The sequence below is a fragment of the Sphaeramia orbicularis genome, chromosome 11, assembly GCF_902148855.1.
Source record: "Sphaeramia orbicularis chromosome 11, fSphaOr1.1, whole genome shotgun sequence".
Classification (NCBI taxonomy): domain Eukaryota; kingdom Metazoa; phylum Chordata; class Actinopteri; order Kurtiformes; family Apogonidae; genus Sphaeramia; species Sphaeramia orbicularis.
This window is the reverse complement of record NC_043967.1, coordinates 29,929,245-29,953,516: the sequence shown is the minus strand read 5'-3', so window position 1 is coordinate 29,953,516 and position 24,272 is coordinate 29,929,245. Positions and strand designations below refer to the sequence as shown.

At 37.7% G+C, this 24,272-nt stretch overlaps 1 protein-coding gene across 1 annotated transcript in view; it reads left to right on the top strand.

Moving 5' to 3' along the window:
- Positions 1 to 24,272, top strand: part of LOC115428029 (CMP-N-acetylneuraminate-beta-galactosamide-alpha-2,3-sialyltransferase 1-like) — a 54,135-nt gene that overhangs the window by 14,639 nt on the left and 15,224 nt on the right. Inside the window, exons 2-4 of the mRNA XM_030146803.1 lie at positions 424 to 672; positions 772 to 962; positions 1,066 to 1,245. Of these exons, the coding sequence (XP_030002663.1) occupies positions 439 to 672; positions 772 to 962; positions 1,066 to 1,245 (605 nt within the window). The 5' untranslated portion in view covers positions 424 to 438. The remainder of the gene's footprint in view (positions 1 to 423; positions 673 to 771; positions 963 to 1,065; positions 1,246 to 24,272) is intronic.

Here is a 24,272-nt window from a genome sequence, read left to right as displayed (position 1 = left end):
CTTGAACTGCTTGAATTTCAATACAAAACTGGAAAAATTGGGGTGTTCTAAAACTTTTCATCGGTAGTGTAAGTTGCTGGATATTTGTAAATGGACTATATAGCGCATTTTCTACACCAAAGTGCTTTACAAAGCTTCACATTCACCCATTCATACACCAGTGGGTGGCTGCTGCCATGCAAGGAGCTGCCAGGCCCTACTTGGGAGCAATGTAGGGTTCAGTGTCTTGCCCAAGGACACTTTAACATGTGGACAGTCAGAGCCAGGATTTGAACCACCAAACCTTCGGTCATTGGACAACCCATTCTACCAACTGAGCCACAGTCGCCCTTTTGTACTAAGCTTCAGTACTTCCTCCACCACTGGGTATGAAGCTAATGAAATGCTCTTTATCTTAACACTAAAACTCTTTCCCTTTCACAGATCATCTCCGTCAGCATGTCAACAAAATACAGGATCTTAGCTTTTCTGCTGATTCTCACTGGCATCTGTCTGGTATTGATGGAAAGGAGACCAGAGCTTTCCTTCGGTCTTCTAAACTCCAGTTCCTGTGACTGCGACTCATGTTTAACAGATGTCGATCCATGGTTCGTAACACATTTTGACAGATCTGTGGAACCGTTTTTGTCAACAAAGAGCAATCTCTCAATGGATAATTTTAATTGGTGGAAGGTGAGAAAACCACACCCTGTCACCATCTCTGAAGCTTCATGTACATGAATGCCAGCAGGCAGATGAAGGATTCATTCACATAAAGCATTTTGGTGTCAGAATTTACAGTGGGATCCTCGTGACTACAGTTTCTACCTAGAAACAGTTGACAAGCTGTTTCAGACCTTCCCATCCCCTTCAGAGGAATCCAGCTCTGGCCGCTGCAGGACGTGTTCTGTGGTGGGCAACAGCGGTAATTTAAAGGGTGCACATTATGGACCGCTAATAGATAACCAGGATTTAGTCATACGGTAAATATAAAGCAATAACAACAATGAAATCAAATACATTTTTTTGGCCCATGTCAGGAGAAAAAAATCCAAAATTGATTATGATTTGAAATGTATATATCAGGATGAACAGAGGTGGGACCAAAGGCTTTGAACAGGACGTCGGGACCAAAACAACTCATCGTGTCATGTATCCAGAGAGTGCGAGTAACGTGGACAACACCACTCACCTGATCCTGTTTCCATTTAAGACAAAGGACATTGAGTGGATTATCAAGGCTACAACTACAGGATTTTTTGGTCGGTGAGTACGTATTTGTACGGAGAAAATTGTACTATATTGCCAAACATATCAGGACACCTCTCCAAATTATTGAATGCATATCAAGACATTTTGAACAATGTCTTCCTTCCAACTTTGTGGAAACAACTTGGGGATGGTCCCTTCCTGTTCCAACATGGCTGCTGTGCACCAGTGCACAAAGGAAGGTCTGTAAAGACATTCATGAGTGACTCTGGAACTTGACTGGTCTGAGGTCTGCACCTCAACCTGACAGAACACCTTTAGGATGAATGGGGATGCCAGCCAGGTCCTCTCATCCAACATCAGTGCCTGACCCCACCTGTGCTTCTAGAGTAAAAAATCCACATGAACACACTCCTAAACATTGTAGGAAGAGAGTTCAAGCAGTTTTAGCTGCAAAGGGTCAAACAACTTCATATTAACTGATACAGATTAAGAATGGGATGTTATTAAAATTAATGTGTTTGTAAAGGCAGATGTCCCAATGACTTTTGGTAATATAGTGTACCAACATCAAGGCAAGGCAAGGCAAGTTTATTTGTATAGCACATTTCAGCAACAAGGCAATTCAAGGTGCTTCACACAGGACATTGAAATAAAAGAAACAAAAAGAAACACATTTCAAACATTATAAAAGAAACATGTAAAAGGTGATTAAAAACAGCAAGTAAGAAAACAACACATAAAATCACAAAAACATATAAACATCATACAACTTCAGCTCACTACAATGAAATGTTGTGGATTGTTTTGCATTTCCATTCATTTGCATTTCATTCTAGCGTCAGCCATGGTAAACCTGTGGCCCATGGTTTCAAACTGAAAGAAAATAATGTCACCTTTAAACCCTAACATCCTTGTTTTTCTCCTGAAAATCACATTTGTGTTTTGTTGTTGTTGTGTTTGTTGTTGTAATTGTTTGCCATGGTATTTAGTTTCAACATCATCTGATGTTTTGCATAGGACATATGCTCCAGTAAAAAGAAATATCCAAGCTAACAAAGATTTGGTGAGTATTAACTTTTAGTCATTGTTATTATTTGTAGCTGCAGTCACTCAAGACATCATGTTCATAGAATGAATGTCATTTATTACAGGTGTTGGTAGTAAATCCAGCATTCATGAGATACACCCATGAAATATGGCTTGGGAGGAAAGGCAGATATCCATCCACTGGCTTTATGACTTTGGTTCTTGCGATCCACATTTGTGAGGAGGTAAGCTGAGGTTTTTCAGGTCTATGTGATATTTAGACTAAACCACAACCTTGTTCTAATCCCAACATAGTGCTTTTATGGCTGAAAAGAAACCAGTCTTTTCCTAACTGCCTGAATGAACAGTCATGTGATATATTAATATTTATCAATGGCTTCTGTGCATCATTCGCAAGAAAAAGCCAGAGGTAGTTGAGTTCCCCCAGGGTTTCAGGTCAGCTGGCCTTGTGTTAAGTCTTGGGGTTTAAGTCTTGGGGGTGATTACAAAACCTCCCCCAAGCTGCCCAGTCGTCCTTGCCCTTCCCTTGCCATGGCATCTTTTGCCGCATTTCCACTATGTGGTACTGGCTCGACTCAACTCGGCCTTTTTGCGTTTCCATTACGAAAAAGGACCTAGAATCTGGTACACAGTACTAGTATTTTGGTATCACCTTCGCTGAAGTTCCAAAACAGGGGAACATATACTAAAATGTGACGTGTAAACACTGCAGACCAATGATTGGTCAGAGTTGTCTCTGTGACCCCCCGTTTTACAAAATACAGATGCGGAAGTTTACAGTAAATATGGTGGTAGGTTAATCCACATGACAGTCCACAAAACTATTCCATGGTTGGTCGAGGAGATTCAGTCTTTGGTGACCAACGTAAAAATTCAACAAGAGCTTGACGAGACAACACGCAACGAGCGAGTTTATCAGCGACTCTCTGAGCAGACGACACGGAAGTAACGCATTGCATCGCTATGGCGTCCAGGTACTGTAAAGTGGGTAGTGTCCTGCAATGGAAACGGTCTCCAGGAATAGGACCTGGTATCCAAGTCGAGTCAAGCCGAGTCAAGTTGAGCCGGTTCCATGTTGTGGAAATGCGGCATTTGTAACTTTATAGCTGTTCTACCAACTCATTATTTCTGACATTCCAACACTAAACCAGTGGTTGTTTCATAGTCAGTGGATATGTGGGGTTTTGAACCTACCATTCTGCATATATCCCCTCTCACTGAGGTTGCCACTGTAGTATGTTCTACCCATTGTTCCATGTCTGCTGACAGCTGGTATCACTTCAGTCAGTGTTCTGCTCATAGCATAAGGGTGGTAAATGTTCACTGTGTACAGATGACCAAGTCAGATGTGTTTTGTTACAGGTCCATGTGTTTGGTTTTGGAGCTGACAGCGATGGAAACTGGAGTCATTACTGGGAAGAACTCAGGAACAAAAATCTGAGAACTGGACCACATTCTGGGTCATATGAGTATAATGTTATTTTGCAGCTGGCACAGAGGCAAAAAGTTATGTTTTATAAAGGGTACTGATGCAGTTTTGGTGACAAATCATGTTCAGAGAAAAGAAAACTGGGGAAAAAATAATCTGATCGTCTGGCAGTACCTGTTGATGTCGATCCACAGGTATTGAGATAAGTGTATTTCATGTGCTAATATTTACTTAAAGGACTTGGTTCATGCCTCATTTAGTGCTGTTTCTCATAATAGTGTGACTGTCTCCTAATAGAGACACTTCACATACATCTATGACAGCTGTCTAGTTCAATTCTTATGTGAGACTCTAAGTATTGGGTCTATGTTTACAGTTTCTTGTATATTTTGTGTAACTATGTGTCAAATATGCAATGACTTTAGTTTCTAAAAACACACATGCGCACTAGTATCCTAGTTATTAGGATGCTTCAGGTTTTGAATATGTTCATGATTTAGTGTTTACATGGAGCATACAGGGTGGGGAAGCAAAATTTACAATATTTTGAGGCAGGGATTGAAAGACAGTGTATGACCAATTAGTTTATTGAAAGTCATGAGAATTTATTTGCCACAAGAAAATTGACATAATAGAAAATGTTTTTATTCTATGTGTCCTCCTTCTTTCTCAATAACTGCCTTCACACGCTTCCTGAAACTTGCGCAAGTGTTCCTTAAATATTCGGCTGACAACTTCTCCCATTCTTCTTTAATAGTATCTTCCAGACTTTCTCGTAATAGTTTTGCTCATAGTCATTCTCTTCTTTCCATTATAAACAGTCTTTATGGACACTCCAACTATTTTTGAAATCTCCTTTGGTGTGATGAGTGCATTCTGCAAATCACACACTCTTTGACGTTTGCTTTCCTGATTAAATATGAGCAAAAGTTTCTGAAAAGGTATGGATAATAGTGTTAGGTATGATTATGACATCAATATATGTTTGGTTTCAAAACAATTGACGTAGTGCCTGCTGAGAAAAAACAACTAAATGTTCATTGTAAATTTTGCTTCCCCACCCTGTAGAGAAATTTGGAAACCCATGTCCTTGTACATGATAAGATTATTTTAGTCAGACACTTCCAGTAGCTTCTGCCTGACTTTCAGTGTACTGTGACTGTAGAAAACATCTGGTTCACAGCAGCAACGACATACAGAATGAACAAGTGAACATGTCATCCAGCTGTTAATCTGTCACTGACTCCACATAGGATGAGGAGCAGGGGGAAGATCATGAGTAACTGGTTTTAACCCATAACGACCCAAACATCCATCACCAACCAAAACCATCGACTGATCTAAAATGTTTAATACCTGTTGATCCACTAATCCTATCAATACATGTAAATAATTGGTGTAAAATGCACTTTGTCATCTTTTCATGGTCATCAGATATGACCCATTTAATCATCATCTTCTACAACATTGATTCACCAGTAAAACCCATGGAGTTGGATCAGTGACAGTGGATGGACACACTTGGTTTGTGCTTATTTAATGATGTATTTTGCTGAAAAAGTCACTTTTTCTTCAGTTTGCTCTGTTTTTAATATAATAGCTGTCAACTTTAATCTGAGCTGTTATGAACATCTACATGATCAGTGAATTAAATAGAGGAAAATACCTGATGCTTACTGAAAAAAACCCAAAATACAAAAATAATGTCATAATAAATGGTGATACATTATTTAAGAAAGGTTAGATATAGAGAAAGTTTAATTTTGGAACTGACATAAAAGTTGCACTGGGTCTTTATGGGTTAATATTAATCAACAGTCATTTTTCTGTGGTGTTTTTACTGTGACCTTTCCAGTTGCACTGATCCTGATGGGGAAACTGACATCCAGGTAATGTTTTTACTACAGACTTGAAGGTTACGGTTTAGTGTAAACACATGAAGTATTTTGTCATCAGTTCCAAAGTATAAACTTTACATCTGAGTTTTTTATTTTTATGAAAATATGTAAAACTTCCCTTAACCTCTTGAAAGTGAAAGTTTTGGCTTTTTTACATTAAACAGTTGTCCTGATTGGATTCAGCAGAATCAATAGGTTTTTTTTTTCCAGATAATTTTTAGAATTACTTTTATTTATTTTTTAATGGAATGTTCTTTGCAATGGACAGCATTTTTTAAATAAAACGGTGAAACTTTTGTCACTTACAGAGGACAAAAATGCATTGCTGGGTCTCAGGGGGTTAATCTGTCAATGAGAGTCATGTTATACTTTTTTTTTTCTCTGACTAGAGAATATGGTTTAAAATGTAAAATAAAAACCAAAAAAAAAGAACTTATGGACTCATATTGAAGTAACATCAATGTTCATGTGTTTAATGAGTATAAATTATTATCTACTCTAGTAGACTGACAGATGTAGTTTTGTGATGGAATTAAATTCTGGGATGAATTTCTGTGTTTGATACTTTCTCCTTAATATAATGTTGCCTGTTATTCTGTTTATTTTATTTTAAATGTATGGCTACATCAATATTATTGTGCAGAAGTAAATGTTTTACATTGTCAAAGCTCCCTGTGGATGAGTAGTGTAAAGACGTGGACAAGATAGGGGAGGATCAAAAAGGATGAAACAACAGTGGAAATAATGAAAGTGATATAGACGAGTTCATATGCACATCTCTGAGGCTGAATCCCAATTTACCCCTTAGCCCTCCCCCTTACCCCTATCCTTCCGTTTTGTACATACATGTGAAGGGGTAGTGTTGTCCTAATTCTCGATTAGACGGAGGGGAAGGGCTAAGGCGGAGGGCTGTTTGGGCCTTGAAATGGAGATTTTCCACAACCACACTACGAATGGAGGGGTAGAAGAAATTTCACATAATTCTGTTTGACTCATTGGCAAGATGGAGGTAAACACAGCCAAAAAGTGCAGCAGTGTGATGAAAGAAACACACAAATGTACGTATTTTCTTTGTAAACAACTTAATCATTTGATCGACCGTTTGATGCCATTTCAATGTGTTATATGCCACGTTTCCACTACCTGAAACCAGCTCGGCTCGGCTCGGCTCGATTTGGTATTCCTGGAGACCGTTTCCATTACAGGATACTACTGACTTTACAGTATCTGGATGTCATAGTGATGCGATGCATTATTTCCGTGTCGTCTGTTCAGAGAGTTGCTGAAAAGTCGCTCGTTGCATGTTGTCTCGTCTGAATTTTTACATCAGCCACCAAAGACTGAATCTCCTTGACCAACCATGGTGTAGTTTTGAGCTGTTATCATGTGGATTAATGTACCGCTATATTTACTGTCCACTTCTGCATCTGTTTTTTGTAAAACGACGGGTCACAGAGAAAACTGTCTGACCAATCAGTTGTCTACAGTGTTATACGTCACCGTTTAGTATCGCTTGGAACCTCGGCGGAGGCGATACCAAAAAACTAGTACCGGGTACCAGATTCCAGATCCTTTTTCATAATGGAAATGCAAAAAGGCCGAGCTGAGTCGAGTCAAGCCGGTACCAAGCAGTGGAAACGCAGCAGTAGATCCCATTTCTGCAGTTTGTGGTTGATAGCCGCAAAACTAGGCCTAAACAAAAACTCCAACTGTTGGTACTGTAGTGTTGGTTCATCTACTGCTATTGCAGTGACTGTCTTAAACAGAAGAAGGGAACGTATAATCATCCTTATTTATGGCAGCAGCCACACAGAATGGATTTCTGGGAGAGAACCGCATATCAGGAATTCAGCAATGAGATGTGGATCCAGAATTTCCAGATATTTCCAACATTTAATGAACTGTGTGGTGTAATTGAACCTCTCATGACACCAGACTTGTCATGCCCTCAGGAAGCAGTCCTTAACAAAAGCGAGAGTCTATTGCTCTGAACAAACTAGAACCACCTGTTCTGCATACAGAGCAGAGGTATCAAGTTTCGAACTACAAATACCTTGATACCTTATTCAAGTAGAAATTTTAGCTATCTATATTTTACTGGAGTCATTATTTTTCAGTTGGCTTTTTACTTCTACTTACATTTTCATGCAATTCTCTGTACTTTCTACTCCTTACAATTTAAAAAGAGCCTCGTTACTCCTATTTCATTCCAGCTTGTCTTCATTCAAATTAGAAAAAAACTATCCAGCTAAATCACGCCATCTGGACAGAGCGAATTTGATTGTGGTTGGATGAGAAGTGTAAACATATTCCAATCTGACACCCTATTGGTTTGTACGCGATCCATCGCACCTGACTTTTTGCACCATTACAATACCTGTATTCAACTAGTCATCATATCTTCCGCTTCGTTAAACACATGTTAATGCTCAGTAGGACACAAATAGGGTTCTTTAATACATTTGCATTGGAGTAAAATGCGTTCATTTTCAATGGGCATATATGCAGCTGAAACAGGTAGACTAGTGCATCCCAAATCTTTCAACATTAACATTTTAATATAACATTATAGTCATTTTTTGGGGGGAGGTGGGGTAGTGCACTATAGGCCCCTGTGGCACCACCTAAGCTTTGGCCTTAATGGCATTTTTTCCCCTTACATTTACTTTTATACCTTAAGTAGTTTTGAAACCAGTACTTTTACACTTTTACTTGAGTAAAAAACCTGAGTTGATACTTCAGCTTCTACAGAAGTCTGTTTAAACCCTACAGGGTGGGGAAGCAAAATTTACAATATTTTGAGGCAGGGATTGAAAGACAGTGTATGACCAATTAGTTTATTGAAAGTCATGAGAATTTATTCCCCACAAGAAAATTTCCATAATAGAAAATGTTTTTATTCTATGTGTCCTCCTTCTTTCTCAATAACTACCTTCACACGCTTCCTGAAACTTGTGCAAGTGTTCCTCAAATATTCGGGTGACAACTTCTCCCATTCTTCTTTAATAGTATCTTTAAGAAAGTCGACATTGCTGTGTGATGTTCTATTGGTAGCATGTTCTAAAACGCCCCAAATAGCAGAATCCAGAGGGTTTAGATCTGGGCTAGAAGGCGGCCATAAACATGATTCCCAAAAATTGCTAAAGTTGGATTTGTTGCTGTTGTCAACAAGTGTTTTGGTGTTCTTGTGTAAGATTTTAACTTCAAATCATATTTACTGCATTTCTAACAGTCTTGTTGTCTACCTCAAGTTCAATTGCCATTTTTCTCATGGATTTGGTTGGATCCTTTAGGATTTTGGATTTGAGAGCTTTAATAAAAGCTTTGGTACGTTTTTTGTTGCTTCCTCCACTTCCAGACTTTCTCGTAATAGTTTTGCTCATAGTCATTCTCTTCTTTCCATTATAAACAGTCTTTATGGACACTCCAACTATTTTTGAAATCTCCTTTGGTGTGACGAGTGCATTCAGCAAATCACACACTCTTTGACGTTTGCTTTCCTGATTACTCATATGGGCAAAAGTTTCTGAAAAGGTATGGATAATAGTGTTAGGTATGATTATGACATCAATATATGTTTGGTTTCAAAACAATTGATGCAGTGCCTGCTGAGAAAAAACAACTAAATGTTCATTGTAAATTTTGCTTCCCCACCCTGTAGTATCTATACTTCTACCTGAGGAATGAATGTGAACACTCTTGACACCTCTGGTACAGGGTAAGGGGTGAGACGTTTGGCCTGAACAAAACCACTGTGCAAAGATGTGTGAAAATGCGCAAAATGTGTTTCCATTACATTTTTGTGTTATACTTCTATACTGAAACACCTCAAAAACCACCTCATGAAAGCAGAAAAAGTTTTTTGTGATCTTTGACAGTTTTTGTGACATTTCAGTGTTTCCATTACCAGTTTTCTATTGTGCAATTCTGAGGGTAATTAAAACCCAGCTTATATCAGGATGTGGAAATTACAGGCTGAAATATGCATCAGCAGCGCTTCATCAGATAAGGCCGGTCTTAATGTGACTTCCCCTTGTGACGTTAATATATGTCAGGAATGTGGGCTGTCCTGTTAGCTGGCCTCAAAGACGGCTAATGTGAACGCACCACTTGAGAAACAAAGGGAAAAGTAGGTTCTATCTTGAAAAACTGGTCACAAATGTATATTTTAAAGACAAGGTGGTGCAACAAGATGGTGTGTATTTCAGTTGAATCATTCTACAGCTGAATCTGAACTAAGAGTTGACAAGGTACAAAACCTGTTCAGATCTCACTTGTTTATATTAATGTTAGAGTGTTTGTCCAATCATATTTCACCATTATGTGCTGTCAGGTAAAAGAAATCTGCATCGAGGCTCAGAATCAACAGTGCAGCCTCTGGAGTTACACATAAATGAAAATGAAGCTTTTGTTTCGATCTAACAGGTGTGCAATAGTGTCTGCATTTTCATGTCATTTGATTGGTCAAAGAGCAACTACAGCTACTAAACCACATCTGCAGTGACCTGTATGAGTTCAAACAGGGGTAAACTCATTTTGGTTCAGGGGCCACATTCAACTAAATTTGATCTGAAGTGGGCCAAACCAGTAAAATTTATATATTATTATGTTATTATATGTCAACTCCAAACTTTTCTCTATGTTTTAGAGTGAAAAAAGTACATTTACATTATGAAAAGGTTTACATCTACAACCTATCATTTCAAAACATGTGAATAACATGAACAAACTGAAAAAATAAGTGTAATGTTGACAATATTCTGCCTCAGTTTATCATTTACACATGTGCATTACAACTTTCAGATCACAGTGGATCTACAAACACACAAAACATTTAGTAACAGGCAGAATATTGTTAAAATTGTATTTATTTCTCTTAAGACATTTCAGGTTGTTCATGTTTTTTCAGGTTCACATTTTTTTGCGAAATTAATCTTTGTTTTAGTGTAAATACATAAAAATGTTTATATTTACAAACAGAAAAAAATGGAGTTGTCATTATTTCTCTGTTATTATGATAGTATTTTACTGGTCTGACCCACTTGAGATTGAATTGGTCTGAGTGTGGAACCTGAAATAAAAGGATTGTTAATAGCTTAATGTAATTTTTGCATTTCACAAATTTATCCCAAGGGCCGGATTTGGCCCCCGGGCCACATGTTTGACACCTGTGAGTTAAAATTAAATTTTTGGAAAAAAAGCGTCTGCCAAATGCATAAACATAAAATATATTGGTTTAGATTTAATAGCTGTTTTCCCAACTCACAGTTTCCGACAGAGGAGAAGAAATTAATTTGGTTACAGACACATTAAAAAATAAGCAATAATCTGGGGGAATATAATGTATTTTATTAAAATGTTTATATTTTTGTAATTTTTTTGTTTGTGTGCTTGAGATTACGTATATCATGTAGCTGTATTGAGTACTTTTGTTTTCCATGAATGTATTCCAGAAAAAAGAGGAAAACTAATGGAGAAAAATACTTACTAAATACTTCATAAAAATGATGAAAAATGCTGAATAATTCCATAGAATCAATCTAAACTCATGATAAGCTGGTTTGTGTTCCCCATAATTAGCCTGACTGACTCAGTGGTATTCTGAAGAAAACTTTCATGCAAATAAGCAATCACTTCTTACATTTTTATTCAGCTGTCACAGGAAAAATAAAGAACAGGTCACATTGTAATTACTGATAATTAAAGCCAATGTGACAAACAATGAAGCACAAATTTTCATTTTCCAGGTTATTTAACCCTTTCATGCATAGTGGTCACTACAGTGGACAGCTATTCGACAGCTGTTCTCTTGTATATTCATGTGTTTTGTTGTTTTAGTTCCATATCAGCCGACACAGTGGACGCTCATGCACTGTCCCATACACTGACATTCATACTGTTACTGTAACTTTGCTGTTTTTGATAAACCTGATCTGCACTAACATGTTTGAGTGTAAATCAATTGCTTGTTTTTAATGCACGAACTATGTGCCAGTATTGTTTTATTCTATTTATTGTCTTTTACTCCTATTGTGTTTCATTATTATATGCATTATATACAGCACTTTGGGACAGTAGTGTCTGTTTTTAAGTGTGCTATATAAATAAACCTTGACCTTGTTATTGTTATTAGACTGTAATTAACAGTTTGGTTTGTTTGGTTTTTTTTAAACCAAAATTTTATTTTATTTAATTTTTTTTTGCATATTATCTCCATGAAGTGAGTAATGACTAGTATTATAGTATGCTAAAATGTGACAAAATATTAGATTAGCAGCATTAAAATATTTTTTATTTCATAGTGTATCAGTAAATGCATGTTTCTTTGCTTCAAAAATGAAACGAATGGTGTCCAGCTGAGTGGACATTTTTGCAACTCCATGAAAAATAGGTTCATAAAAAAAATTTCAATCACATTTTTTTTTTTTTTTCATGCCTAAAGAGGAATAAAAACAATTGGGGGAAAATTTATGCATGAAAGGGTTAAAGAATTGATCAAAATCTGAACTATTTAAAGTGAGATTGCTCAGGATGAAGCGACTGAAGAAGCAGATTCTACAATGGTGCTCATGATCTAGTACGACGGTATGAAAATTAGCCATGTATTTATTCTGATGTATGCTAGTTAGCTTAGATAAACTGTCTTCCATGAAGTGCAATGCACATGTGTAAATGTTAAACTGAGGTGTAATATTGTTAAAGTTGCACTTATTTTTCTTTCGAAATTTCCAGTTGGTTCCAGCAGGTTATTCAAATTTTTTTGCAAAAGGACAGTTGGTAAATGTAGAATTTTTCATAATGTAGTTTTATTTTTTAGCACTAAAACAAAGAGATGAAAATGTTTGACACTCCTGACCTAAACCTTCTTACCTGTTCCTCTTGGATTCTTCAGTCTCTGCTGCTGCTACCCTGGGGTCCACTGTCTCCAAACCTCCCTGTCACCTGTTACCACCATCTTTACTGAAATAAAAACATCTATTTGACCTGCTTAAACCATCCACACTCTCCTAGCTATGACAAACAGTTCATTAATACCTTAACCCAGCACAAGAATACAATAGAGTCAGCAAATTTAATAGTCACTGAAAACGTACAAAAACATTAAAAAAAAAAAAAAAAAAAAAAAAAAAAAAAGGAAATCAACTCTGGTCCACACTAGTAGAAACTACCTGCCATAAAAATTAAATTAAATTAAAATGAATCAAAATGTGGTTTGAGATCATTCTTGCTAAATAAATACTAATAAATCTGAACAGAAGTATTCAGACACTTTTCAGGTGTTACAGTTTTGAGTTTGTTTGGGATATGGTTTGGTTTAAAAAATATTTTTAAAAGTCAAAGCTTTTCTCTTACCATTTGGGTGGGGTTGGTGTTGAAAATGCTGTTAGACCAGTCTGTTCAGTCAGATCCAGTAATGGGAGTCTCCCTTCAGGCTATATGCTTATGATAATGTCAATACATACAACTTCCTCATACACAGATTTTTTTTGCTACCACAACACGTCTGTTAGATTAGAGCCACTGTAAACTTTCTTAGCAATGAGAATTAGAATAACAATTAGAAAAAAAGAAGTCAATAAAAACAAAACAGGATGGGATTATTCTGTGAATAGTGAGAAAACTGTCTGACTTAACTCATTTGTTGTTATTTTGCATGTAGGTGGGTTTCAGCTCCAACCATTTGGGCCTGAATTTAACTCCATCTGTTTCATGCATGTCTTACCCAACAGATGCTGTTGACTTTCTGTCAGTGCTATTGTATTCACTAGAGTTATCTTATACTGGTGAACTGTGCATGAAACATCTCTTCATCTGTTTTGATTTTTGTATGTCTCATAACAGCAGGGGGAAGTCTATGTAGTTCCTGAACACATTCAGGACTACCAAAACCACCAATGAATCAATACATGTATCCACAGACAATCCACAGTATCAGTCTCTGAATAAAGCATAAAGCTCATTGTTTACACACATCTGTATTATTGTATCATCAAGTTTTCTTCCTCAAACTAAAGCTCATTGCTTCTTTTTTTCCTTTTTTAATGTCCATTATAATACCCATAAAATGACTGAAATATCAACAAGACATCCTCACACTCTATAAACCTAGAATAGAGCGACCATAAGGAGACAAACTAGGCTTGTATTATTATCAGTGTGACATAATTATGGTCCTTCTGATCTGTCAGTTTGACTTGGAACCAAAACAAATGTGACTCAAACACATGTAAAAAACTCAAGCACAAATTGTTCTCATACACTCACAGACTCTCCTGTGTGGAAGGACCCCTGGACTGGACTGTGGTGGTGTAGAACAGTGGTTCTCAAATGGGGGTACACGTACCCCTGGGGGTACATGAAGGCACTCTAGGGGGTACGTGAGATTTTAAAATATATTTAAAAAGTAGCATCCATGCAAAAATCCTTTAAAAATAAAAATAATTATTAAATTAATTAAATATTTCAGGAAAATATATAAGTTCATAAAATGAATTTTCTATTCAGTAGGCTATTCAATTTCATCCTCCTAAAAACCCAGAGTCTCCCCTATACCAGAATGGTTCGACCCAACCTGTCATATGCCACCTAGCATCACCTGTCAGTCACTTGAAAACTCAAACAATGGAGTCCTGGTTGAAGCGTAATTCTTTTTGAGAACAGATCTTTACTATGATCCCAAAGGAGGACACTTTATGTTGATAATTATTTTATGTGCACAAATCTTTATTTATAATTAAGTTAATTCTTTCTTTCCTTTTTTTTAGTTATATCTTTTTATTTCCAAATAGTTCAAGAGAGACCACTACAAATGGAGTTCCAAAGTTTAATAAATCAGACACTGATGGCACAGGACTCTGTTTTAAGTCATTTTTTTCAACCAAAAAATGCTTTGCGCTGGTTAGGGGGTACTTGGCTGAAAGAGTATTTCACAGGGGGTACATCACTGAAAAAAGGTTGAGAACCACTGGACTAGAAAACAAGAAATGGAGCTAGAGAATTTGAAATTTGGAGGGGAAAAAAGGGGTAAAATATGGGTAGCTGTAAATACCAGTCTCTATCATTTTGTGTTCATCAGTTGTAAAATGAACAACTACCACAGTGACCTGGGTTCACTTCTTCTTTTGCCTCTTCTTTTACTGCTACATTTCCTATACTTCATTAAAATGGACCAAAATTCCTCAAAACTACACTGGATGAAATAACAAATGGAACATGGTTAATGTTAGAACTAATTCTGAAGCTTGTAACAAATTTGTCGCTGGATTTTCTTGTATTCACGGCACAATTTTGCTCTTGGCTGCACAATGTGACGCCACTCCCTTCATTACACAATGCCACTGTCACCTGTCGGGCTGTGAACCATCTGCCCAACACATGTGACTGCAACGCAGACAGTCCGAACAATAGGAAACTGTCAAGTCAACAGGGAAATTACATTACGGTGATGCCATGTGTCTCTTTGTGGCTGTTGAATTCTTTTGTTTGAGATACACAAAAAAACAGCAAGTTAGATGTAATCAGATAGAGGGTAATGTATTAATGAAAGAACAAAATAGGTACTCAGCTGAGGGTCGAGATGGATGGATGAGATGATGAGAGAGACTGCACTGTAAGAATAAGAGTAGATAAGAACCGAGTAGACCACAGGTGTCAAACATGCGGCCCGGGGGCCAAATCCGGCCCGCCAAAAGGTCCTGTCTGGCCCTTGGGATGAATTTGTGAAATGCAAAAATTACACTAAGATATTAAGAATCATTTTAGTTCAGGTTCCACATTTAGACCAATTCAGTCTCAAGTGGGTCGGATCAGTAAAATACTATCATAATAATCTATAAATACTCACAACTCCAGATTTCTTTCTTTGTAAATGTAAATATTTTCATGTATTTACACTAAAACAAAGCATAATTTCACAAAAAGTTGTGAATAACCTGAATAAATATGAACAACCTGAAATGTTTCATGAGAAGTAAATACAATTTTAACACAATATTCCGCCTGATATTAAATATTTTGTGTATTTGTAGACTCGCTGTGATCTGTAAGTTATAATGAACACGTGAAAATGATCAACCGAAGCATAACATTGTTAAAATTACAATTATTTTTTGAGTTTGTTCATGTTATTCACATTGTTTGAAAGGATAGTTTGTAGACGTAAACATTTTCATTGTTTAATTTTACTTATTCTAATGCATAGAGAGAATTTTGGAGTGACATTATTTATATATTATTATGTTATTATTTTACTGGTTTGGCCCACTTCAGATCAAATTTAGCTGAATGTGGCCCCTGAACTAACATGAGTTTGACACCCCTGGAGTAGAAGCACTTCACAAGGTTTTTATACAGTATTTGATAATATGGTAATTCAAGGTAAAGGTCAGGGTATTTGATCATTAACTGAGTCCACATGCAAAGTACATTTGGTTTCTGGGAAATGTTTGTTTTCAAGGTACATGCAGTCCAGCACGTTGTCAAGACTGACGACAGAGCATTGTTATACGGTAGTATGTCAAGGGGCTAAATGGAGTCTGTGTTGAAAGAAACAGTCCCTGGTTGAGCAACATACAAAAAGATGCTCAAGTGAAGACAGTCAAAAGGCTTCTAGTACAAGGGTCAGACATAAGCAAGTGTTGATTAGCATTGCATTGCATGGATTATAACAGCATATTAACATTCAAGTGGATTTAGCTTCACATATAGTGTTGGCATTGAGTTGTATGACATCATATATAATATTAGCATTGAGTATAATACATCATCAGAGCAGAACATCCAAATGTGTCTAGGATCTGCAGAGTTTCTTAAATTGGGACCATTTAGATAACCTGGCCAGCCATCCGTCTTTCTCAATGAGAAATCCATCTGGAATCCAAATATGAAGGCTGGACTAAAAGGCTCAGAGTAAACCAATCACAGATAAGATGGACGTGACACTTTAGTCAGAGAAACTTGAGAACACAGGGTGTAATCTGTAATTCAATCCTTATTTTTGAAATCAAGTAAACAACAGACAGCAGTTGGAAAGAGATTTGCAGACTTGGAACTGACTTTGATTTGTGACAAAAAGAAGTCGCTTCATTTATTATTATTATTATTATTATTATTATTATTATTAATTTTTAAAATCTTTTTTGTTTGTTTTTTATTAGTGATAGTTAACAAGACAATGTGGACAGAAAAACAACAACACATAAACAAAGGGAAACTCAAACAAATAAACAAGCAAGTCAAAAACAACAACAATGACAGAGTACTGACAAACAACAACGACAACGTCATATGACAATGAAAAAGATCATAAATGTAAATAGCAACTAAACAATATAGCTTGGTAAGGGGCGACAGAGAAAAGGGGAAGAGGGGGGTGTGAATGAAAGTGAGAAAGAGAGAGGGGGGAGTGAGGGGGAAAATCATAATTGTTGTAATAATACAAGAATATATAACAATAATACCAGTAGCCTAATTTGCTAGTATTATTGTGGCGGCAGTAGCGGCAGAGGCAGTCACAATACAACGAGTGAAATAATTTAATATTTGTAATAATGTATTGATATCGGTTACTATCTGTTTTGAGTTTATATGAATCAATTTAAATTGATATGGCTATGGGGGGGGGGGGGGGGTTGGAGCCCAGCACGCAGAGCCCGAGGAGGGGAGGACACCATCAACCCCCCACACAACCCCCAGCACCAGTTTCTTAAACTGGGACCATTTAGATAACCTGGCCAGCCATCCATCTTTCTCAATGAGAAATCCGTCTGGAATCCAAATATGAAGGCGGGACTAACAGGCGCAGGGTAAACCAATCACAGATAAGATGGATGTGACACTTTTGTCAGAGAAACTTGAAAACACAGGGTGTAATCTGTAATTCAATCCTTATTTTTAAAATCAAGTAAACAACAGACAACAGTTGGAAAGAGATTTGCAGACTTGGAACTGACTTTGATTTGTGACAAAAAGAAGTCGCTTCATTTGACGCATTGCGAAACATCCACCCCATGACTTGTGACTGGGTCGGTATAGAATAGATCGTGCATATTTCACAGTGACTGGCCCAAGTCCAGACTGTTTTCTCAGTGCTGAATACACTGAGTAAAACGGATGGCTGGCCAGGCTACAATTTAGAACCCATCACTGTGGTAGCAAACTGAACAATACTGTTGATTTTTTCTTTTTTTTTTTTTTGATCAAGCTCTTTTTTTATTTTCAATTTTCAAATGTACAACAAGAAACATGGAACTGTTATATCCAGTTCCTATCCAACTGCCCTCCCACCTACCCCACGTACTGGGCCTTCATTAAATTCATATACAACCAGACATAATATACTTATGTACACAAATATATAACAATACTGTTGATTTTTTATCAAAATGTATGAAATTAACAAAAATACACCTGTTTACACATATAAGTAAAGCTTGTAATACTCTGTATTTTCATATAAAGATAAGATAAGATAAGATATTCCTTTATTTATCCCACAATGGGGAAATTCACAGTGTTGTCAGCGGCATAAAACATACATAGACATAGACATACACATAAAAACAGTCATATAAATTTGAATAAAAAAAGTGTTTAAAAGGAGAGTGCAAATATTGTTTGATATGATGTAGTGCAAATGGTTATGAACATTATATATATATATATATATATATATATATATATATATATATATATATATATATATATATATATATATATATGTATATATATATATATAAAGACACATTTGAAGCTGTTTCGACATAACAATCTTGATGGTTGTATGTTTTAGAATTTTTAAATTGTCAATTAATCCATGTTTAATACTACAATATCTGCTTTTATAATACTAGTGGCATTGTACACGTGGTGGTGCCATTGTACGATAGCATGAAAAGTACAACTTGTCTGCCAACACTATCCATTTGTAAAGTACCATTTAGTCATGCATTGTGCAGGTAATAATTTGAGCTAACATGCGAGGCATGAAGGGAAGAGTATGTATTTGTTTGGCCTGTCCAGCATGATTACATTCTTACAGCGGTAGTGAACTGCAGCCGTCACATTGTAGCATGGTCTGGTAGGAGTAGAAATGTCATGAATGGCAGCATAACCACCAGTGTTGGGCAAATTACTTCTAAAAAGTAATTCATTATAGTTACTAATGACTTTTCCAAAAAGTAATAGAATTAGTAACAGAATTACTCCTTCATAAATGTAATTAGTTACCTGGGAAAGTAATTATTGCGTTAGTTTTTTGAAAAACCTTCAAATAAGTAAAAGGAAACAGATTTTTGAGCGTGTTTCATGGCCCGTTGTATACAGTAGAACAGCAGACAGGTACTGAATACCATGACTGTGGTGAGGCTGGGGTCCACCAGGGCCCGGCTTTTCCACCACAGAAGTGCATATCTGCATTTATAGGAAGAAGATGCTCCTCCAGTTAATCCCACATCTCCACTTTTTTCAGTCGCTCCTCCTGGATACAGCAGTAAATGTCTTCAGTCCAGTCAGTCGGACTCTCACTGATAACTCCCCCCCTAAATTAGCTGCACACGTAGCTGCGTTCAAGTGAATGGGGTGTGCTGCGGACAACTCAAACTCAGACATGTCATTAGTCGTTCAGGTGAAGGCAGTGTGGACAACTCAGACTCATGTGGAACACAGGTGAAGCATGAAGGCAGTGTGGGCAATTTGAATATGAGAACGGCACGTAAATGAACGGCTCACAATGAGTCAGTTATCGTTCACTTAAAAGAGCCATTCAAAAGTGTCCGCGAATGTCACATCTCTCGTGCCTGGCTGAGCGAGCCAGGACAGATAAAATCACCCAAAATACCTCACAACATTTGAATACGAAAATAAAATTGTGCCTAGTAGATAGTCAGGTAATGTTTCTATTCATTTGGCAATGGGGCCTGTGAAGGCTGAGGAAAACCCGTGCAAATGCTCTCCCATGCTGCAACATTGGGACACGGGACACGGGTTTGACACGCGCCAGACACAGAATGTCCTTTATAGTAGGATATAAACATCAGATTCACCTTTCAATCAATGTACTATATGTCTTGCGTGCATAACTGTCAAAATAAACATCTGACATCAGGTAGCTAAAGTGTTAAACAGACCCAATTCTTGGATCATGACCCACCACTTGAGAAAGCATAGAGCACAGGTGTCAAACATGCATTCCGGGGTCCAAATCCGGCCCGCCAAAGGGTCCAGTTTGGCCCTTGGGATGAATTTGTGAAATACAAAAATTACACTAAATATTAACAATCCTTTTAGTTCAGGTTCCACATTCAGACCAATTCAATCTCAACTGGGCAGGACCAGTAAAATACTATCATAATAATATATAAATAATGACAACTCCACATTTTTCTCTTTGTAAATGTGAATATTTTCATGTATTTACACTAAAACAAAGTATAATTTCGCAAAAAATGTGAATAACCTGAACAAATATGAACAACTTGAAATGTCTTAAGTGAAGTAAGTACAATTTTAACAATATTCTGCCTGTTACTAAATGTTTTGTGTGTTTGTAGATCCACTGTGATCTGTAAGTTATAATGCACATGTGTAAATGATAAACTGAGGCAGAATATTGTTAAAATGACACTTATTTTTTCAGTTTGTTCCTGTTATTCACATCTTTTGAAAGGTTAGTTTATAGATGTAAACCTTTTCATAATGTAAATTAACTTTTTTTGCTCTAAAACATAGAGATAAGTTTGGAGTTGACATTATTTATATATTATTATCTTACTATTTTACTGGTTCAGCCCACTGCAGATCGAATTTAGCTGAATGTGGCCCCTGAACTAAAATGAGTTTGACACCCCTGACATAGGGTTTTTAACACATGCACTGAAAATTAGCTGCTCACATCAGCTGTGGAGTCAAAAAACTGTCGACTGTAGAGAAAACCTCACATTACAGAGGTTTTTTTTTCACATTATTCTTGTCATTTTCAGTGTTATGACCTCAACCTTAACATAGTTAAACTGTATAAAGAAACAGATTTGGTTTGGATTGTACATTTGCTCAGTATAAGTCATGCATTTTTTCTGTCAAAGACGACTAAGATGCGACAGACTTGACAACATCCAGAAATCCACCACCCGTCCTGTACAACATGTGCTGAGAATCAAGCAGAAATAATGAGCAGCTTTGTGAGATGACAGGGTACAAAGACAATCACAGGCCAATTATTGCCACAAATGGACTTCAGTGGGATTTGAGAGTAATTAGCTGAGACTTCCCTTAACCAGACACATGATGTCTGAGTCCTTCATCCTCAGAGAACCCAAGTGGTAAAGCTGCCTAATTCTAAATGCAATCTCCCCGTCCCATCATAAGCCTAAGATTTTCATTAGCATCTTGTTACCGCTCAACAGCAACACAATTACTTCATAATTGGAGCTCATTTCGCACTTATTTATGGAATAATAATGAAGACTGCACACCACTGAGTCGAGAATTAGTAGAAAATTAGTGCCAATAGGTACTGTCATGCATTGTAGAAAAAATTTAAGGGTACAATTTGTAAGATTAAAGGTTAATTATGCAAGACTTGTGTGCTTACATTTAGTTTGTGCTTGCATTTTGTTTAACTAATTCAGGGCTAAGCAACCTTTATAATCTAAAGAGCCATTTTTGACCCTGTTAAAAAAAATAAATAAATAAAATATCTGGCGCCACAGAAATATATGTAATTTTACACAAACTGTACAGAAAACAGAGGGGATTTGTGGTTCTATTGTGGCTGTTTTCTGTCTAAAAACAGAGCTAAGCTAACAGAACCATAATGTAAACTATCAGCTGATGCAGCATATGAACATTAGAAGACACTGTTGATTTGACTTTTGAAATAACCAGCTTTAAAGCTATACCTACCGATGTGGCATTTCTCACAGCACTGAGTAAATGTTTGAACTTGAACAACCCGCCTCCCTCCAAAGCCCCGCCCCCTTCCCTCTGACTGAGCTCTGAGGCTCCTCCTCCTCTCCTGATGCGCGATGCAAACGGAGGAGGAAGCAGAGGCGGAGGTCCGGTTCGTTTTGGCGTGTCCGCGGACCCCTCCCTTAGTAATCAGATGGATGATCCACCTGCCGTGGGCCCGCGGCTCCTGTTCCATCAGTAGACCTGGTCTGTGCAGTACTGGGTCAGGGTCTTCACTGCAGTGCCCACGGGATGGGCGCGCGCACTGTGAACGCGCGGCCTCCGCGAATTTTCCGTGTACATTTGAAGTTTCATAGTCCATACAATTATCATCCTACATCATCTTACATTGTGTGACACCATGTACATGTACCTGTATGAGTCCCACCGTCATAAAAGCTGAGCTTTCTGCAGACCAGTTCAGTCCAGTGCAGCTGACTTCCGGACTTTTATCTCCATCCTTCATTCATCAGACTCCTGTTTGTTCTCCTCAGTTGTCGTTTCTGTTCATAAATCCGTTTAATCCCTTCCACATGTGCATGTCAGTTCTATCCAAACACATCCTAGACAGTAGACTGTGGTCAGTGACAGGAGGAGCAGCGCCAGTGAAGCGTCAGATTCAGAGGGACACAAATCGGATGTGAGACGGAGATACTGGATCGGATGCTGGACAGCCGTAATGGATGATTGACAGGAGGCTCAGTCAGGTTCGGCCAATTATTTTATTCGGACCGACTAAAATGATTGGTCAGACTTTTATTAGAACTATATGAGAATTAAACATTTTTGAGTTTCAATACCTGGTGGATTTCTTTTACATTTTAGTTTGACACACACTTATTAGGAGCATTTTAAGATGACAAAAGAAAAGTGTAAAAATGCCACATCATACGGTATAGCTTTAAGTTTTAGTTTGAAGAAGAAAACATGATGATACCATAATACAGGTGAGTGTAAACAATGAGCTTTACACTTAATTCAGTGAGTGATAGAGCCTGTGGATACATAACATTGATTCATTGAAGTGATGGGAAGTTTGCCTTTTAATTCATTATCATTTGTAGCCTCATGTTTTAGCCTAACTTAGCAGTTATGAATGGCTTATGTATAAATAAACCCTCTGGCATTCCATGTTTTTATGAGAAGCCTTATAAATGCCGCATTTTGTGCATTTTTTTCTGTTACAAAAACATTCTTACTTTTGTTTAATATTTTAATAAACATTTAATTGCACACAAGCAAATGAACAAAACACTGCAAACAAATCCACAGAACAGAAGCGGAACAGGAACAGACCAGAGGCGACTGCTTTGAGACAGCAAGGGAAGCTGAACTCCCCCTCGCAATTCAGGCAGAATTGCACTGTTGAATTTACAAAAAAGATACGAATTACATTTACATTAAAATTGTGCAACCATGCACTTACTTTTACAGCTATGTCATTCTGGTCAGTTGTTACCTCCGCCAGGAAGTATTGTGATCACTTTGCTTTGTGTGTTGGCGTGTTTGTTTGTTTGTGTGTTTGTTTGTTAGCAGGATAATTCAAAAAGTTATGGATGGATTTTCATGAAATTTTCAGGAAATGTTGATACTAGCACAAGGAAGAAATGATTAAATTTTGGTGGTGATCTGTCTTGGCAGAGATCTACGCTCTCCGTTGTTGTCTATGAGGCAGCACCGAGCTGTTTTTTTCACTGCAGGGATGCATGGTGGTCATCGGCTAAATGCATAAAATCATCCCACCCAAAACCCTCCCACAGACATTCAGCATCTCTGGGGGTGAATGGGTCAGTAGGCGGTCCAGGACGCTGGACTTTGGATTGGATGAACTGTTGGAAAGAGTAGGCATCGGTCTGAAAGGCTGGACCTGTTTTGCCTGACAGCGATGTTGAAACATACCGGCATCGGAGCACATTGGCGCTCAGTCCCATGTGGATATCAGTGGAAGAGAGGTCGTTTGTCAGAGTGCTGCGACCACATGAGCTGAAGAGACAAAGGGTCAAGTCATACACCTGCAAGTGTGTGTTGCTGTGCTTTTATGGTATAGATCAGGGGTGTCAAACTCAGATCCTCGAGGGCCGGTATCCATTATCAGGCTTCTGCAGAGCATGATGATGAGCTGATCATTAATTGAACCAGGTGTGCAGGACGAGGGAAATATCTAAAACATGCAGGATACCGGCCCTCGAGGACCAGAGTTTGACACCCCTGGTATAGATCAGGAGTGTCCAACCCTGGTCCTGGAGAGCCACTATCCTGCATGTTTTAGATGTATCCCTCTTCCAACACACCTGATTCAAATGAGAAGTCTATCATCAAGTTCTGCAGAAGCCTGATAATGACCGTCAGGTGTGCTGGGAGAGGGAAACATCTAAAACATGCACGATAGTGGCTCTCCAGGACCAGGGTTGGCCACCCCTGGTATAGATGAAGCATAACAGCCTCAGTTAAGCATTCCTTTTATTTTTAATTGCTTTGTTATAATATGATAAGTTTCATGATGGAGCTGTAAGATGAGCTTCCCCTGTTTTAAAGACCAGCAGCCGCCACTGGAACAGACCTAAAAACAGAACCAGAACAGAACCAAGACAGGAACAGACCTAAAAACAGAACCAGAACAGAACCAGGACAGGAACAGACCTAAAAACAGAACCAGAACAGAACCAGGACAGGAACAGACCTAAAATAGAACCAGAACAGAACCAAGACAGGAACAGACCTAAAAACAGAACCAGAACAGAACCAGGACAGGAACAGACCTA